At 43.2% G+C, this 19,870-nt stretch overlaps 1 protein-coding gene across 1 annotated transcript in view; it reads left to right on the top strand.

Annotated features, from left to right (window-relative positions):
• The window catches only part of LOC126289597 (protein dissatisfaction), a 166,434-nt gene extending 147,208 nt beyond the window's left edge, over positions 1–19,226 (top strand). Inside the window, exons 9-12 of the mRNA XM_049984903.1 lie at positions 4,677–4,760; positions 5,175–5,333; positions 9,081–9,162; positions 18,976–19,226. Of these exons, the coding sequence (XP_049840860.1) occupies positions 4,677–4,760; positions 5,175–5,333; positions 9,081–9,162; positions 18,976–19,226 (576 nt within the window). The remainder of the gene's footprint in view (positions 1–4,676; positions 4,761–5,174; positions 5,334–9,080; positions 9,163–18,975) is intronic.
• Positions 19,227–19,870: the final 644 nt, after the last annotated feature.

The raw sequence follows: 19,870 nt of genomic DNA, 5'->3' as shown, positions 1-19,870 counted from the left end.
TCGGGCAAGTACAGAAAGGGCAACAGCCTCAAAGGGTGCGGGGCAAAGTCAGGACATGCGGGGACCAAGCAGCAATCGGTATTGTAATTGTAAACTGTCGAAGCTGCATTGGTAAAGTACCGGAACTTCAAGCGCTGATAGAAAGCACCGAAGCTGAAATAGTTATAGGTACAGAAAGCTAGCTGAAGCCAGAGATAAATTCTGCCGAACTTTTACAAAGGCACAGACGGTGTTTAGAAAGGATAGATTGCATGCAACCGGTGGTGGCGTGTTTGTCGCTGTTAGTAGTAGTTTATCATGTAGTGAAGTAGAAGTGGATAGTTCCTGTGAAATATTATGGGTGGAGGTTACACTCAACAACCGAGCTAGGTTAATAGTTGGCTCCTTTTACCGACCTCCCGACTCAGTAGCATTAGTGGCAGAACAACTAAGAGAAAATTTGGAATATATTTTCTCAGCATGTTATAGTCTAGGTGGAGATATCAATTTACCAGATATAGACTGGGACACTCACATGTTTCGGATGGGAGGTAGGGACAGAGCATCGAGTGACATTATACTGAGTGCACTATCCGAAAATTACCTCCAGCAAGTAAACAGAGAACCGACTCGTGGAGATAAAATCTTCGACCTACTGATAACAAACAGACCCGAACTTTTCGACTCTGTATGTGCAGAACAGGGAATCAGTGATCATAAGGCCGTTGCAGAATCCCTGAATATGGAAGTTAATAGGAATATAAAAAAGGGAGGAAGGTTTATCTGTTTAGCAAGAGTAATGGAAGGCAGATTTCAGACTACCTAACAGATCAAAACGAAAATTACTGTTCCGACACTGACAATGTTGAGTGTTTATAGAAAAAGTTCAAGGCAATCGTAAAATGCGTTTTAGACAGGTACGTGCCGAGTAAAACTGTGAATGACGGGAAAAACCCACTGTGGTTCAACAACAAAGTTAGGAAATTACTGCGAAAGCAAAGAGAGCTTCACTCCAAGTTTAAACACAACCAGAACCTCTCAGACAAACAGAAGCTAAACGATGTCAAAGTTAGCGTAAGGAGGGCTATGCGTGAAGCGCTCAGTGAATTCGAAAGTAAAATTCTATGTAACGACTTGGCAGAAAATCCTAGGAAGTTCTGGTCTTACGTTAAATCAGTAAGTGGCTCTAAATAGCATATCCAGACACTCCGGGATGATGATGGCATTGAAACAGAGGATGACACGTGTAGAGCTGAAATACTAAACACCTTTTTCCAAAGCTGTTTCACAGAGGAAGACCGCACTGCGGTTACTTCTCTAAATCCTCGCACAAACGAAAAAATGGCTGACATCGAAATAAGTGTCCAAGGAATAGAAAAGCAACTGGAATCACTCAACAGAGGAAAGTCCACTGGACCTGACGGGATACCAATTCGATTCTACAAAGAGTACGGGAAAGAACTTGCCCCCCTTCTAACAGCCGTGTACCGCAAGTCTCTAGAGGAACGGAAGGTTCCAAATGATTGGAAAACAGCACAGGTAGTCCCAGTCTTCAAGAAGGGTTGTCGAGCAGATGCGCAAAACTATAGACCTATATCTATGATGATGTCGATCTGTTGTGGAATTTTAGAACACGTTTTTTGCTCAAGTATCATGTCGTTTTTGGAAACCCAGAATCTACTCTGTAGGAATCAACATGGATTCCGGAAACAGCGATCGTGTGAGACCCAACTCGCTTTATTTGTTCATGAGACCCAAAAAATATTAGATACAGGCTCCCAGGTAGATGCTATTTTCCTTGACTTCCGGAAGGCGTTCGATACAGTTTCGCACTGTGGCCTGATAAACAAAGTAAGAGCTTACGGAATATCAGACCAGCTCTGTGGCTGGATTGAAGAGTTTTTAGCAAACAGAACACAGCATGTTGTTCTCAATGGCGAGACGTCTACAGACGTTAAAGTAACCTCTGGCGTGCCACAGGGCAATGTTATGGGACCATTGCTTTTCACAATATATATAAATGACCTAGTAGATAGTGTTGGAAGTTCCATGCGGATGATGCTGTAGTATACAGAGAAGTTGCAGCATTAGAAAATTGTAGCGAAATGCAGGAAGATCTGCAGCGGATAGGCACTTGGTCCAGGGAGTGGCAACTGACCCTTAACATATACAAATGTAATGTATTGCGAATACATTACCACAGGTGTGGTCTCCGAGCTGACAGTCCATAATGCTGCAAACGTCGTCGAACCGTTCGTGCAGATGGTTGTTGTCTCGCAAAGGTCCCCATCTGTTGACTCAGGGATCGGGACGTGGCTGCACGATCCGTTAGAGCCAAGCGGATAAGATGCCTGTCATCTCGACTGCTAGTGATACGAGGCCGTTGGGATCCAGCACGGCGTTCCGTATTACCCTCTTGAACCCACCGATTTCAGTCATTGGATCTAGACCAACGCGAGCAGCAATGTCGCGATACGATAAACCGCAATCGCGATAGGCTACAATCCAACATTTATCAAAGTCGTAAACGTGATGGTACGCGTTTCTCCTCCTTACACTAGCCATCACAACAACGTTTCACAAAGCAACGCCGGTCAACTGCAGTTTGTGTATGAGAAATCGGTTGGAAACGTTCCTTATGTCAGCACGTTGTAGGTGTCACCACCGGCGCCAGCCTTGCGTGAATGCTCTCGTGCTTAACTTCCTCCTGGTGTCCCGGTTACTCAGATGAAAGGCACATACCTGCATCTTTCCGGAGTTTGGCTTCAGGTGGTGATCATAATAATATGACGGTTGGAACTTAAATGGTGGCAACTACTTATTCACAACCGATACAAAAGAGTTACATGTTTGCACCTGTTGCTGTCCTTCAGAGTAGTCACCAGCGTTGTGTAGAACCCGTTGCCAGCGATGTGGAAGGCTTAGTATACCATTAGTAGTGCCTGTTCTGTTGATGGTGCGAATGGAGCGGTCTACTGCCTGTCGAATCTCTGGAACAGTTCTGAAGCGAATGTTCCTCATGGAGGAACAGAGCGAGCTGAGTTTCATATGATCTCTGTTTGCCGAATCCATGTTGATTTTTCTACATCTACATCTACATGATTACTCTGAAATTCACAATTAAGTGCTTGGCAGAGGGTTCATCGAACCACTATCATACTATCTCCCTACCATTCCACTCCCGAACAGCGCGCGGGAAAAACGAACACCTAAACCTTTCGGTTCGAGCTCTGATTTCTCGTATTTTATTTTGATGATCATTCCTACCTATGTAGGTTGGTCTCAACAAAATATTTTCGCATTCGGAAGAGAAAGGTGGTGTCTGAAATTTCGTAAATAGATCTCGCCGCGACGAAAAACGTCTTTGTTTTAATGACTTCCATCCCAACTCGCGTATCATATCTGCCACACTCTCTCCCCTATTACGTGATAATACAAAACGAGCTGCCCTTTTTTGCACCCTTTCGATGTCCTCCGTCAATCCCACCTGGTAAGGATCCCACACCGCGCAGCAATATTCTAACAGAGGACGAACGAGTGTAGTGTAAGCTGTCTCTTTAGTGGACTTGTTGCATCTTCTAAGTGTCCTGCCAATGAAACGCAACCTTTGGCTCACCTTCCCCACAATATTATCTATGTGGTCTTTGCAGCTGAAGTTGTTCGTGATTTTAACACCCAGGTACTTAGTTGAATTGACAGCCTTGAGAATTGTACTATTTATCGAGTAATCGAATTCCATCGGATTTCTTTTGGAACTCGTGTGGATCACCTCACACTTTTCGTTATTTAGTGTCGACTGCCACCTGCCACACCATACAGCAATATTTTCTAAATCGCTTTGCAACTGATACTGGTCTTCGGATGACCTTATTAGACAGTAAATTACAGCATCATCTGCGAACAACCTAAGAGAACTGCTCAGATTGTCACCCAGGTCATTTATATAGATCAGGAACAGCAGAGGTCCCAGGACGCTTCCGTGGGGAACACCTGATATCACTTCAGTTTTACTCAATGATTTGCCGTCTATTACTAAGAACTGCGACCTTCCTGACGGGAAATCACGAATCCAGTCGCACAACTGAGACGATACCCCATAGGCCCGCAGCTTCATTAGAAGTCGCTTGTGAGGAACGGTGTCAAAAGCTTTCCGGAAATCTAGAAATACGGAATCAACTTGAGATCTCCTGTCAATAGCGGCCATTACTTCGTGCGAATAAAGAGCTAGCTGCGTTGCACAAGACCGATGTTTTCTGAAGCCATGCTGATTACGTATCAATAGATCATTCCCTTCGAGGTGATTCATAATGTTTGAATACAGTATATGCTCCACAACCCTACTGCAAACCGACGTCAATGATATACGTCTGTAGTTAGATGGATTACTCCTACTACCCTTCTTAAACACTGGTGTGACCTGTGCAATTTTCCAATCTGCAGGTACAGATCTATCAGTGAGCGAGCGGTTGTATATGATTTTTATAGAGGAGCTGTTCATTTTCCAAGAACGTAATAATTCTTGAGCATTAAACATGTTCCATCATTCTACAACAGACTGATGTCAACGACGTAGGTCTGTGATTGTGTGGATCTGTCTTACGGCCTTTCTTGAAAACGGGAAAGACCTGCGCTTTTTTCCAGTCGTTTGGTACCTTTCGTTGCTCAAGCGATCTAATAGTGCGTGTTCGCTGTTGCAGGAGACGACGGCGCGGCTGCTGTTCATGGCGGTGCGGTGGGTCCGCTGCCTCGCGCCGTTCCAGACGCTCTCCAAGAGGGACCAGGTGCGTAGCCACCACCACGTTGCGCACTCTCAGCCCACTGGGCCATTTCTCGTGTCCTCGGAGGGTCTAACTTCTAAACACTCACTAGCCGTAGTGTGTCCTTTTCTGCACGCCGTAGTATGTCCTGACACAATCTGTACATCTCTCATCTTACTTGCTTGCACATAAAGAAGGTAGGACTCAAGTAGGTTTAGGATCACGCAATCAAAGTGTCAGTCCTCATTTTTAGATTACTCTAAAGTTTTCGTTGCAGGCTCTAGAGTACAACGAAGTTTTATCACTGCAATTTCAGAACACGCTGATAAAATCAGTGGGCCAAAAACAGTGCCCTATGGGACAACCCTTAATTTTAGCCTTAGCAGCAACTCTAGTTGTCCTGACTGGTACTAGAGCGGTGTGTGGGCGTGCCGGCAGCTGCTGCTGCTGCAGGAGTCGTGGAAGGAGCTGTTCCTGCTGCACCTGGCGCAGTGGTCCATCCCGTGGGACCTGTCGGCGCTCTTCGGCTGCTCCAAGGCGCGCGACCGCCTGCCACAGGACGACGCCGCCACCAACATCGAGATCAAGACCATCCAGGTAGGCGATAATAGTGAGTTTGCCAAAACTGAAACGCTGCATTCGGAGAAAATCCACACTCACTTAGAATCAAAGAAGCTTCATGTAAAGTGCATAAAGATAGAGCTAAGGGTAGTTTCAGTTTACTTCATCAAAATATCAGGGGGACAAAAAATAAAGTAGATGACGCCAAAAATAAGAATGAAATTTATATACTTTGTCTGTCTGTGTACCATCTAACTGTGTGGATGGAAGGTGTCAGTATAAATGGGTAATTTAGCATCTTACACTTGCACATCTACCATGGATAAAGGAGGAGTTGCCATTTAACACAAAACAAGGGCATAAATACAAAATTGTATAAGTAAGCAAATTTTTTGTTGATCAGCACTTTGAAGTTCGTTCATGTGAACTACAGCTAGATAATGTAGTGTTGATATTAGCAGCAGTGTACGAGTCCCCATTATGAGATTGGGAGCTATACATAAAAAAAGTTTGACTCCCTATTATGCTGTCTGTCAGACAAAAAGGAGAAGTTATTAATTTGCGGTGATTTCAGTGTAATGTTTCTAAACACTCCTGATAGGAAAAATGAACTAGAAGTGCTTTTAGTGACATATATGGTTATGGTTTCAGGGTGCAAAACTGCTACGGTCATTAGCGAGTGACATATAACTCAGAATCAGTGATCAATTTCCCTGCTTGTATAGCTCAAGACATTAGCACTCTAATAGATAATGTATTTTTATGGCAAGAGGATGTAAAACTAACACGTGTTTTCCCTGTGATAAATGGATTATCAGACCATGATGCACAACTGATTAAGCTACAAAACTTAGCAGGGTGTACAGTTCAGAAACCATTAAGTAAAAGTGTAAGGCTGCTCAACCCGGTATCTATCGAACATTTCAGAGAGCGTTTAAGAAATGTTAATTGTAGACATGCATATAATGTGCCCAATGCCAATGATAAATGTAACATATTTCTTGATAAATTTACCGTCCTTTTTGAACACTGTTGCCCCAAAAAAATTACTAAATGTAACACTAAACCGTTTTCAAAGAAACTTTAGATTACTACTGCAGTGCCTTCAGAAACAAAAAGAAAGTTGTATGAACAGCAAGAATTAGTAAAGACCCAGAAGTAATTTTACACTATAAAAATTATTGTAACATACTGAGAAAAGTTGTCAGAAAATAAAAAAAAGTATATTAGAGATGAAATTAACAACTCTGACAATAAAATCAAATCAGAATATTAGGCAGGTGTACCAGCTTCTTTGACTCTTCAGTGTATGTCGCCTAGTTATTTTTATCTATACGCGTGAAGAAGCGCATGTGGAACCAAAACAAGTCACAACTTTTAAAAATGAATGCAATCTAGATGGACAATGAAATGTCTCCAATGAACTCGCTTCACACACATTTCTCGTAATGAATTTTTCCGTGTTGCGTTCGGAATCAAGGTAGGATGGAGGCGCAAAGGTTAGCGCACCGGACTCGTTTTCAGGAGGAATACGTCTAAAATCTGCCTCCGGCCATCCTGATTTAGCTTCTCCTTGATGTCCCTGAACCGCGCCAGCAAACACCGGGGTGCTTCGTCTGAATGGGGAAGGGCCGATTTCCTTCCCTATCATTTAAACATTACGAGCACGTGCTCCGTCTCTGACGACATTATCGCCGATGGGATGTTAAACAATTATATTGCTTCCGCCTTCCTTAGCAATTCATTTACTTTCGTTAGTAGGACATTCTTCCGAGTCCTGCGATGAGGCCCCCCGTTGCATGGATCCCAACCTGTGTCTCCCGCTACAGTTTTTAGCTTCAACAGTTCCATCTACACTAGTAGGACGAGAGTTATGGCCTGATGTCGTAAATGATATAGTGTTCTGTCAGCATGTCTCTCCTTCTTGTCAACGCTGTATGTTACTCTTCTCATCAACTCCGCAAAAACCGTCCTCATTCCTTATCTTACTAGTTCAATGTTAACGTTTTTTAGTATTCCATAGCTCGGTCGCTAAAATCGGAATCCTTATACGATCATTTTGTTGTCTGTCTGTGTGACTATCTGGTAAGACCTCTTTTTCTCAGGAAGGAGTAGAAGTAGCAAGTTGAAATTTATGTCAAACATAAGGTATGCGGTCGCTTGATTGTGTGAAAAATTTAAACTTCTAAGTGAATTAAGATACGGGCATTTGTGTCCCATATTTTATACTCGCAGACTCACTCATCACATCTATAGATGAATTACTATCTCTATACATAATAAAGCTTGTACGGAATCCTCAGAACTCAAGCCCTACCCCGCAGTTCTGCTTTGATTATTTTAACTACTTTGCAAATCTTCATTTCGCCATTTGAGTTACAATATTAAGCTCGCTAGTAGCCAATTCCGAGAACAAACTTTTTAAAACGATTATGGAAACGTATTCTCTTTCTTCTCACGTGTTTTCCACATAATGACACTGGTGTTAAAATTAAAGAAATTCATTCTTATATGGAAGCATAGAAGAAAATGTTTGCCCCTGCACGAGACATGAATGGAATAGCTAACAGTACACATCCCGGCTCTGGGCAGGTCAGTCCATTTCAGAAATATTATTGTCCGTAAAGCAGTGCCTAACAGCTGCTGCTTTATCACTGGGTGCATTGTCACGCAGATAGAAACAATCCGACTCCCCAAACTGTCCTCCTACTGTGCCGTAAAATGTGTTCATATCCTTCCGCATTTAGCATTTTCTTAGGCACAATAAGAGGATCATACCCTAAGCACTAAAAACACCCACACGGTGCAACACCACCTAGTCAATAGTTCACTGGAGCCACTAAACATGACGATAGGTAGCCTTCTCCAGGCATTCACAGGAACTTCTGAGCCCTCGCCTTTTCTCCGCATTTGTCGACACCTTGCTTAGATTTCTCCTACGATTACAATGAGATGCCATCGAAAATCTTCAACTGCCATATGTAAAAAGCTTTTTCTTCGTACATCCATATTTAAATTGGATGAAGGCTGGAAACAGCTGGTATAATTTTTGTTAAAAATGAAACTCCTCCAGCTGTATTTAAGATTTTATATTTATTTGGCTACTAGTTTCGACGTTGCGTCAACGCCATCTTCAGGCCCATACACTTTGATGAAATCAGTTGTGTGTGGCTCAGCTGGCTAGCCTGAAGATGACTCAGTACTAGAAGTTCACTTCTAGTACTGAGCCACACACAACTGATTTCATCAAAGTGTACGGGCCTGAAGATGGCGTTGACGCAACGTCGAAACTAGTAGCCAAATAAATATAAAATCTTAAATACAGCTGGAGGAGTTTCATTTTTAACAAAAAAAATGTGCAAAGTTCTAGAATAATGGAAAGGAAAGCAGGAGCTTCTACTCAATGTAAAGTGCACCACCTCTGCACCTTTCACGCTTCTGTACAAATTCAGACACGTAAATATCTACGGCATTTTGCTTCCTTCGTTAAAATCAGTGTATACATCGTACAAAAAACCCACTCGGAATACCAAAGTTTCGCATAGAGGCTGTAACTAGTGAAATCTGTGTGAAAGATTATCAGCGGCAAAGAACAGTTCGTTGGGCTGGCTTGTAATGTTTGTTCTCTGATGTTCTGTTCCATTCCAGCTTGTGTAAAAGCTTGTTCACTGATACAAGCGAATGATGGCGAACGCTGGCGAACCGTCTGCGAATGCTCGTTCGCCGGTGTCTGCCTCCATTCGTGGAAACGCGGCTTAAGGAAGTCGTCCCTTTGTGTTGCAGGAGATCATGGGCAGGTTCCGGCAGCTGTCGCCAGATGGCAGCGAGTGCGGCTGCATGAAGGCCGTCGTACTCTTCACGCCAGGTACCGCCACTACGCCATCTACCCTCAAAGTCACAACAAGGGGGAAAAACCACTTTAGTTATCGTTTCTTGAGCATCAGTGGGCGATAGCTTCGTCCTTCCATTTCGCTTGTTGCTTTTGAAAAGTATCGCTGATGAGACAACCAATTTACCGCCCCCACGAACACAACCGTACTGAAACTGGTATGATGCATGAGCGTAGCGTTCCAAAAGATTGGAAAAGGTCACAGGTCATTCCCGTTTTCAAGAAGGGACGTTGAACAGATATGCAGAACTATAGACCTATATCACTAACGTCGATCAGTTGCAGATTTTTGGAACACGTATTATGTTCGAGTAAAATGACTTTTCTGGAGATTAGAAGTCTACTCTGTAGGAATAAGCATGGGTTTCGAAAAAGACGATCGTGTGAAACCCAGCTCGCGCTATTCGTCCACGAGACTCAGAGGGCCATAGACTCGGGTTCACAGGTAGATGCCGTGTTTCTTGACTTCCGCAAGGCGTTCGATACAGTTCCCCACAGTCGTTTAATGAGCAAAGTAAGAGCATATGGACTATCAGACCAGTTGTGTGATTTGATTGAAGAGTTCCTAGATAACAGAACGCAGCATGTCATTCTCGATGAAGAGAAGTCTTCCGAAATAAGAGTGAGTTCAGGTGTGCCGCATGCGAGTGTCGTAGGACCGTTGCTATTCACAATATATATAAATGACCTTGTGGATAACATCGGAAGTTCACTGACTCTTTTTGCAGATGATGCTGTAGTATATCGAGAGGTTGTAACAATGGAAAATTGTATTGAAATACAGGAGGATCTGCAACAACTGACGCATGGTGCAGGGAATGGCAATTGAATCTCAATATAGACAAGTGTAATATGCTGCGAATACATAGAAAGATAGATCCCTTATCATTTAGCTACAAAATAGCAGGTCAGCAACTGGAAACAGTTAATTCCATAAATTATCTGGGATTAGGCAGTAGGAGTGATGTAAAATGGAATGACCATATAAAATTAATCGTCGGTAAAGCAGACGCCAGACTGAGATTCATTGGAAGAATCCTAAGGAAATTCAGTCCAAAAACAGATTGTTCGCCCACTGCTTGAATACTGCTCACTGGTGTGGTATCCGCACCAGATAGGATTGATAGAAGAGATAGAGAAGATCCAACGGAGAGCAGCGCGCTTCGTTTTAGGCACATTTAGTAATCGCGAAACCGTTACAGAGATGATAGATAAACTCCAATGGAAGACTCTGCAAGAGAGACGCTCAGTAGCTCGGTACGGGCTTTTGTTGAAGTTTCGAGAACACACCTTCACCGAGGAGTCAAGCAGTATATTGCTCCCTCCTACGTACATCTCGCGAAGAGACCATGAGGATAAAATCAGAGCAATTAGAGCCCAACCAGAGGCATAACGACAATCTTTCTTTCCACGAACAATACGAGACTGGAATAAAAGGGAGAACCGATAGAGGTACTCGAGGTACCCTCCGCCACACACCGTCAGGTGGCTTGCGGAGTATGGATGTGGGTGTAGATAGGTGTAGATGCTGTACGGACAGCTGAGAATTCAGCACGGAGGCAATCCTGTACGTGCTGAATTCACAACCAAGCATTTTTAACACAAAATGGTGGAGCTCATTCGAGTCACACGTCGAGGTGAAGTTGCAGCATTTATCTCCGTCTAGAGCTCTGTATGTTCTCCGTCAGGTTTCCAGAGCCTTTCCAAATCTCGCATCGCTCCCGCGGCCTTCCTCTTCCCCTTTTCATTTGCAATTTCACACACCATCAACTCTGTCTGTCTCTCATCCTACCTTCTATCCATGTGGCAGTTTCAATGTGTTTAAAAAAAAGACTAACGGGGGCCATTCCATACCTTTCCAGGCTCTTCTGATCTTCCCTTTTAGTAAGTTCTTTACGTGTACAAGTCTTGCAGCAATAGAACAGCACTGGTAGAACGCACATGTTATAAGATTCCTGAGGGTATTTTCCCTTCTGTCGGTGCAACTACAAGAAAATGCGTGTTTTTTTTTTTCACCAGACGCGTTTCGCTTTATTGAGGTAAAGCATCATCAGTGATCAGTAATTAAAGATATTTATGATTTGATTTGTTTTTAAGATCGAGAAACAGTTAGTTAACAATCTGTTTGTTTTTATTTACGCGTCGACCCGCTTCATTTCTCACCTACACCGGGAAATACCGTCTGCTAGCACATCTTTGGAGTTTTTCTTTGTAGTCTAATTGTAGTCTTTGTAGTCTAATTGTTAGCTGGTCTGCAGAACCATGCATTTTTAGCGTTTTACACAGCACGCTTTTTCATACATGACTGTTTTGTGTCCATTTTTATACTTCTAAGTAAGCATTGTGGTTTGTGTTTCGTAGTGCTGCCAATATAACTTTGCCACTACTTTGTCTTTGGCCTGTACTCCTTTTTTTGTATTTTAGTTAATTGTATGTGTGTAGTTCCATTTAATTAATATGATGTGTATTTGTATACTGTGTAAGAGTAGTGAAGGAGTAGTGATTTTTGTGTGTGTGTCTGTGAGGCGGGGATAAGCAATAATGAGTGGACGTAAGTGTATAATACTATGATGGAGCGTGAGTTGGAGGAGAAGGTGAGGAGCAAAAAGTAAAATGAAACTGGGAGCGGGTGGAGGGGAAGGGGGGGGGGTTGTTAGATACAGTGTAGAATGGAAAAGATTCTTGTCTTTTTCATGCAATTTCATCAACTATTTTATATAATATGTGTTTTCCAGTATTTATTTGGTCATTGAGCAACTGTTTATTTTGTTATAATTAAATGTTTCCCTGAGACATTTAAGTCTCTTTTTATTTCGTCTGCTTCGATGTTTATTTTGTGTTAATGCGTTATGTAACTGAAAATTCTCTTCGAAATGGAGAAGGTGTCTGTCTTTATTGATTCGTATGATGTCTACATCTTTTTCAATATTGCTTGAACTGTGGTATTCTTATTTTATATGATCTGCTAATATTGAATGGTTTGTAACGTATTTCAATGTTCTGATGTATTCTTTATATCTTATGTCGATTGTCCTTCCAGTGATTCCAGTATATTTTTCTACAATCCCTGCAACTGAGCTGATAGATACCAGACTGTTCGTATTTGTCTGCTTTTGATTTCAGTTTTGGGATGTGCTTTTGTATTGACTTGTTTGTTTTGTAAGCAACGTTTATGCCTTGCTTTTTGAATATGTTACCTATTTTATGGTAGAAACTGTAGTGGTAGGTCATTGTATGACATTTTTAGTAGTAGTAGTGCAGGTTGTATGAGTTGGTGTGGTTTGGTTAGTTTTTTTCATTATTTGTGTCTCTATTTTTCTGTTTAGTTTGTCTACCATTGTTTCTTTGTGTCTATTTTTACTGCTGTTTGTTTTATAATAGCTAGCTCTTCCTGGTAATCAGAAGTGTTTGTGGGGATCCTGTTCAACATGTATCTGACAGGAGCCTGTTTCTGATTCTGCAGTTGGATTGAGGTTGCATTTATTGTGGGTTTTCTGTATATGTCAAATCTGTGTTTCTTATTGTCTTTTCATGTGGTTATGTCTAGAAAACTGAGTCAGTTTTGTGGTTCTTCCTCTATTGTGAACTTTATTTTTATGTGTACAGTATTTATGTCTTTGTTTAGTTGCTGTACTCTATTTTTAAGTTCATCTATCATGCAAATTATGTCATCCATGTACCTGTACCAGTCAATGATGTAGCTTTTCTTTGTTATTATGTCTCCAAATATTAATTTTTCTATATGATTCCTTTTTTACAAAATTGTAACTCAGATCTGAGGGCCACTCAGTGTTTCCTGTAAACTATACTAGTCTGACGTGATGAAAGATTTTAGGTCTTACAGCACTCTTTATATTTATGTGCTGTATTAACGGCCTCTATATTTTGTGGCACGAAGTCACAGCGGCCCTCTGTATGTTCCTGGAAATCTCCCTTGAGAGTTCGTAACAAATGAACAGTGGTTACTGCAGGAAGTTAATGAAAACGTTGCAGTCGAACCACATTCCTGGAGTATTCGATGGGTAACTGTAAGGTGAACGTGCAAAGTAAGCAAGCGGTGGTATCCGCTGTTCTTCGAGGGAGGCTTGCACTTCCCGCAGCACATGCGACTGGGCATTGCCCTACCTAAAAATGGCACGTGGAATTACCCAGCACAGCACGTCGTAACCTCTCTTAAGTGGTGATTGTTGCTGAGATTGCCCTCAGAAAACAGGAGTCAAGATTGCGCGTGTTGAATGCAGTGGTGGCTAAACCACCACCCTGCAGAACACTTCTGTGATAATTGTGAGAAATCTAGATGCATTACTGACCTGCCTGTCAAACAAAAAGACACAGTTATTAGTTTGTGGAGGTTTCAACGTAGATTTCATAAAAGATACGGATAGGAAAAATGATGCAGAATTATTATTTGGATGCTTCAAACTAATATGAGTAGTCAGTTTCCCAACTCGTGTGCAACAAAATAGTAGGACAGCGAGTGATAACAGCCTTATAGACAGTTCTCAGGTTGAGACAATTAATGTGTATCCAGTTGCTAATGGACTACCTAATCGTGATGCACAGTTAATGGAAATAAACAGTAAGGCACCTTCCAACCCTGAGGCAGGTTCGTGCGATGGAAAGTAACAGGGAAACTGATTTCCTCCATGTAGACGGAAGAGAGTGAAACAGACGCAGCACTCGCCTCAATTACGCGGATGTACAGCTTTGGTTTGTGGACCAGTGTTCACAGCCGTAGCGCTTACGGAAATACTGATAGCTGTGACTACAAAAAATGGCTCTGAGCACTATACGACTTAACGTCTGAGGCCATCAGTCGCCTAGAAGTTAGAACTAAACTAAGGGCATCACACACATCCATGCCCGAGGCAGGATTCGAACCTGCGACCGTAGCGGTCGCCCGGTCCCAGACTGTAGCGCCTAGAACCGCACGGCCACTCCGGCCGGCATCTGTGAGTACACATTTCGATTTTATGCTGTGTAAATTAGGACGTTATCAAAGATGTTTGCTGCCACTACATTCCTTAAATTAATTGTGACACATTAACTTCTCAAATTTCCGGAGTTACTCTTTTCTGAGTTGTAATTTTCTGGACGATACTCAAAAGCGATTTACTATTCACTGAAGAGATGAAATTACTATCGTCACTACATTAAATCATTTTGTGCATTATACGATACTTTACTAATTTATTATTACTCTTATATGAAAACATATTATGTAGATGGCTGCCAACAAAAGTGACGCACATGCAAGAGATGGTCGTGTGCCATGTGACTTGGTGCATCTCCCGAGTATGTAAACGATTAGAGTTGCTTTTCTCTGTGACAGGCAGAGTGCATTAGTGGTGTTCAAGTTCAATGTCGTTACCAGGCTTGGTAGCCTCAAAGAGCGTCAGATGGTGAATGCTCACTGCGGAGGACACGGGAATACCGAGTACTCGTCTGTAAAAGCCTTGTCAGCAGCTGACAGCTGAAGGGGGCCTCACTGTGGGCCAGTCTACATTCGACCATCTGGTCGAATCGTGCAATATCCAGATTTGCGGAGCATTCGGACTGACGATGGTCCAATGTTGGAGTGCAAGGGAACGTGAGAGCAGACGCACGCACAGCCCGGGCTCAGGTCAACCAAGATTGACCACCAAAATGCAGGACTCTGTAGAGCGCACCTAGCAGATCCTAGTCCCTCCACATCGCCTGTCATCTGAGAACAAGTAATCCACTCTGTAAAACGTCTTGTGTCATCCTGCACATCAGTCCATGTGAGGCTACCACCAGACTACAATTAACACCACAACACAGATGGCTGACTTTGGAGCGGCGCGACTGGGAAGCACGAACTGCCAACGAATGGCATCACGTTGTATTAAGCAATGAGTAGCCAGCCTGTGCTACACTGGATGGCCATCGTCGAGGTGTATGTCGGCGATCTGGGGACACGTTCCATTCTTCCGATGTTTTAGAGAGTCACAGTGGTGTTATTCCTGGTGTCACGGTGTAGGGAGGCGTTGGGTAAACTTGAGGCTGCAGCTGCTGGATGCTGATAAAATTCAGATGGCACAGTGGTGCATCATATATGTCGTGTTTGCTCTCTCGTGAACCAGCATGGAGGTGCCATTTTCAGACAGGACAGTACTCGTCCACACATGGCACAAGTGTCTACGAACTGTCTGCGTGACAGTGAGGTTCTCCCGCGGCCAACAAGATCCCTAGATCTTTCCCCAAAGGGGCACACGTCGGATTAGTTCTGATGTCAACTCCTTCCCAGTGCCAGTGTCCAGGAGAGGACGCGACGGCTTTGTGACAGCCTTCCCAAGCAAATGAGTGCGTGCGTCCAGGCCAGACAGATCCTAACATCACGCAGATAAGTGAGCTTGTACTGCAAAGTTCATTGTAAGTATGGCATTATTCCCTAATAACTGAACGTTTAGTTCTGTCATGGGGAAAAATGGCTCTGAGCACTACGGGATATAACATCTGAGGTCATCAGTCTCCTAGAACCTAGAACTATTTAAACCTGACTAAACTAAGGACATCACACACATCCATGCCCGAGGCAGGATTCGAACCTGCGACCGTAGCAGTCGCGCGGTTCCGGACTGAAGCTCTTAGAACCGCTTGACCACCGCGGCCGGCTCATGGCAAAAGCTACCTATAACACTACCGTGTCGTGAAACACGCTAATGTTACCCTCTCAGAGGATTTCAAAGTTCGACCGTGAGTGTGTCTAATGGAAAGGCTTTAACCTTGGGAGTTAACAGAAATGGTAAACCGAGCGAGGTGGCGCAGTGGTTAGCACACTTGACTCGTATTCGGGAGGACGACGGTTCAATCCCGTCTCCGGCCATCCTGATTTAGGTTTTCCATGATTTCCCTAAATCGTTACAGGCAAATGCCGGGATGGTTCCTTTGAAAGGGCACGGCCGATTTTCTTCCCAATTCTTTCCTAACCCGAGCTTGCGCTCCGTCTCTAATGACCTCGTTGTCGACGGGACGTTAAACACTAACAACCACTACCACAGAAATGGTAAAATTATAAGTGAATGAAAAAAAATAAACGGTCAACAGACTAATGAGGCACATTAATTTGGAAGTATATATTTGAGAAAATTGGATATTAGTTATTTCAGTTACTTTTGTCGAGCTTTCCCTTTGAATAGCAAACAGGATACAAACTGACACAGTGCACTCTGTACTTTGTGTAGCAGCAGCTACCAATCAAACACACACACCAGTAATGAATAACACAAATAAAGATGAATAACATCTTAAATACACTGTTTAAGCTCCTCTGCATATAACAGTTTTCCTTAGTAACAGTAATAGTTCACTTTTTTCTTAATAGGAGGACAATGTGATGGAGACCCATAAACTGGTATAGTTTCACTAACCAAGGTTCTTTGACTGTTGCAAAAGTAAAAAAAACTAAGCTAATCACTCACTTAAATTACTTTGCAAGGTAATAAAATTTAACACTGGGCTTAATTAACCACAAAAGGAGCCATTCATGATGGGTACCAAAACTACACTATCTTTGAAAATGTGCATAACTTCACTTCTAATAGCATTACTTAACCAAAACACTGAATCATCACTGAATAAAGGGCAGAACCAATTTTCATTAAAGATTTATATCTACTTGTACTTTAATCACCTGTGAAACAGGTATTCTTGGCAATAATATTTACACAATCTTGCACTGTAATCCTACAAAACTATATTTTATAATAAACTAAGGACACCTTAGCAAAAGCCTATCCAACTTCACTTTTATGGTTTTACCTTTTAAATAATTAAGATTTTCACTTTTCTATTGATTAATCTTTAAATTTTTGTACTCAAACTTCCTACCTTCGCAACTTCACTTGGAGTAGTCCATAAACAAAGCATCCAAATTTTACTCTTGCTTTAACTTTTGCTACTCCTTTTACTCTAGACAAAAAATCACTTTTAAATACATGAATGCATCAAGGAGTTAAAACAACACAGAATGCACAATTCATAAATTGCAGATACACGGTTACTTAAAATAACCTACTCCTAATCGATATAAGTGTTACAATTCGACTTCAGACTCACTGGAATAACACCATGTACTCTCCCAATACGTAAAGTTTCACTTTTTTGTCAGCCAGTATAAAACGTAACACATCTGTGGCACATTAACAGTGGGAATGACAGCAAGTTACATTTCAGGAGCAACGGTGTGGGAGTGACAGTTACAAAGAAACTCATAGCTCCCGTATCCCACAGAACTGTCTCACTGATTCGCATCTGGATATAGCCCACTGCAGTACCGTGTTATAAGCTTACGCATCCTCTCCAATTGTTTCCATCCAAGCAATAAACTCTTGCCGGTAGTTAACCTGTTCATAGTAGTGAAACGTCAGGTTCGGTTTGGTTCATCATGCGAGGGACGGGCGCACAGCACACACGACCCAGTCTGAGAACACTTGTCCTGCATCTATCAAGTTATCTGCTCCTCCTCTTCCCTTCCACGCATGCGCCCTTTAATGTGCGGAAAAACGACTATAGTTCCCTGCAGACAGCACACAGCGCTCACCAACCACTTTCACAATATTATTAATTATGGTAGCCTTTCTGGCACAGAGATCTTGTACATTGAACCACCGGAGTAGCAGAGTATACGAAGATGAGTTATATGAAACCTTAATACATATAGTGTCAACACGACACGTAGCTGCCTCACATTTAGGGTGTTCCATTCGTGAACTGCTTCAGTCTTCTATTCATAAGGTGTCCATGAATTCTAGAATCATATGCCATTTGACATACACTGTTGAATAATGACCTTCTTTGTAATTTTCTTCGCTTCGCGGTCTTCAGTATAAGCATCCGTGTTGCTCCTGCAGAAATTTTAATGTCATCTCCCTACCGCCCACTACACTGTTGTCTCCGTTTTATCTGATCTCTTAGTATCGAGCTATCTTAGTATCTAGCACTTCAGTGATCCATCTGCTTACAATCCACTCACCAGGCGACACGATTTGCTAACCCCCATTTCACTCTCGTTACAGTTGCAGTTGCGTCTTCCACCACAGTAGGTTCTGTCACCCGTTTATTCGTCTCTCCACCTCTTGCTGAACAACCCTGATTTCTCTAATCGTCCGTGTTTCACTGTCATAAATCGTAATCAGAAATACACCCCTGATTGCAAAAGCCTATTTTAAGAGAGATTGAAGCTTCCATCTCAGCATGTTCCGTCACCCATTTATTCGGCTCTCCACCTCTTGCTGAACAACCCTCATTTCTCTAATGGTCCATGTTTCACTGTTATAAATCGTAATTGGAAATACACCCCTGATTGCAAAAGCGTATTTTAAGAGAGATTGAAGCTTATTTTTTGAAAATCTTGTTTAGTTTACCTAAAGGTCTTTGGCTCTGTTAATCTTGTGTTTGTTCTTTTTCTACCTCTTCCTATTTTTGTGGTCGTCAGTCCAAGAGCTAGTGTGACGCAGTTCTCCACGCCACTCTATCCTGTACCAGCTGCTTCACCTCCAAATAAGTGCTGCAACCTACATCCTTTTGAACTTGCTAACGGCGTTCATCCCTGTCTCTCTCTACTGGTCTTACCACCCATACTTACATCTATCACCAAACTGAGGATTATTTCATACCTCATGGTGCGTCCTACTAACTGATCCTTTCCTTCAGTCAAGTTGTGTCCTAAGTTCCATTGAGCACAATCTACCCATCTAATATCGAGCACCAAACTTCAGAAGCTCGTCTTCTCTTGTGGTCGCCCACGTTCGGCTTCCGCGGTTGCAGAGACGGCGGGCCTGTGCGACGTGCAGCCGGTGGAGATGCTGCAGGACCAGGCGCAGTGCATCCTGGGCGACTACGTGCGCAGCCGCTACCCGCGGCAGCCCACGCGCTTCGGCCGGCTGCTGCTGTTGCTGCCCAGCCTGCGGGCCGTGCGCCAGTCCACCGTCGAGCGGCTCTTCTTCAAGGACACCATCGGCGACATCCCCATCCAGCGCCTGCTCGGCGACATGTACCACATGGACAAGTACACCTAGGCGCCCGCTCGCCGGCGTGTGCCACACCTCGGCTACGTGCCCGACGAGTGCTCGCTCGGTGACGGACAAGTACACGTAGACAGCAACCCCGTCCTGTGGCTGCTCAGTGAAACGTACCACACGGACGAGTACGCCTACGCAAGCACTGCGTCGCGTCACTGGACTGTCGCCCGAGGGGCAGATGGGTGCATCTAGGTGAGGCCCTAGCCCGCAGGTATTCTCCATCCGGGCTGCCACGTGTGCGGTCACGGCACGGCTGTCCAGTACGACGAGATTAGCTGCATCGTGCAGCCCAAAACTGTGATCCTTGATACTATATTACTCCCTGGTGCTCGTGTCCAGATGTATTGTAGTGGCTGATGTGACTCGGTGTAATACAAAATATACGAGTTACGGAACTGAAGTAAAGCGGCAGAGGCGACGATGAGGTCATTGTGATCCCGAATTCTTCTTGTTACAGACACAAAAGCGACGACTTTTCATCTGAATAAATTTTATTTGTCTTCATCGCAAGATACGTTGTCCACTGCTGAACAATCATCATCTTCGCGTGGTAGAAACATATTTACAGCATGCTACATGCACCAGTAGTGTGTGTGTGCACCTCAACATTACTAAAAGACTAAAATGGTCACATGATACCA

This window comes from Schistocerca gregaria, chromosome 1, assembly GCF_023897955.1.
Source record: "Schistocerca gregaria isolate iqSchGreg1 chromosome 1, iqSchGreg1.2, whole genome shotgun sequence".
In the NCBI taxonomy this organism is placed as follows: Eukaryota; Metazoa; Arthropoda; class Insecta; order Orthoptera; family Acrididae; genus Schistocerca; species Schistocerca gregaria.
Note: the sequence above shows the minus strand (reverse complement) of the source record. Positions and strands in the feature narration are given on the sequence as shown.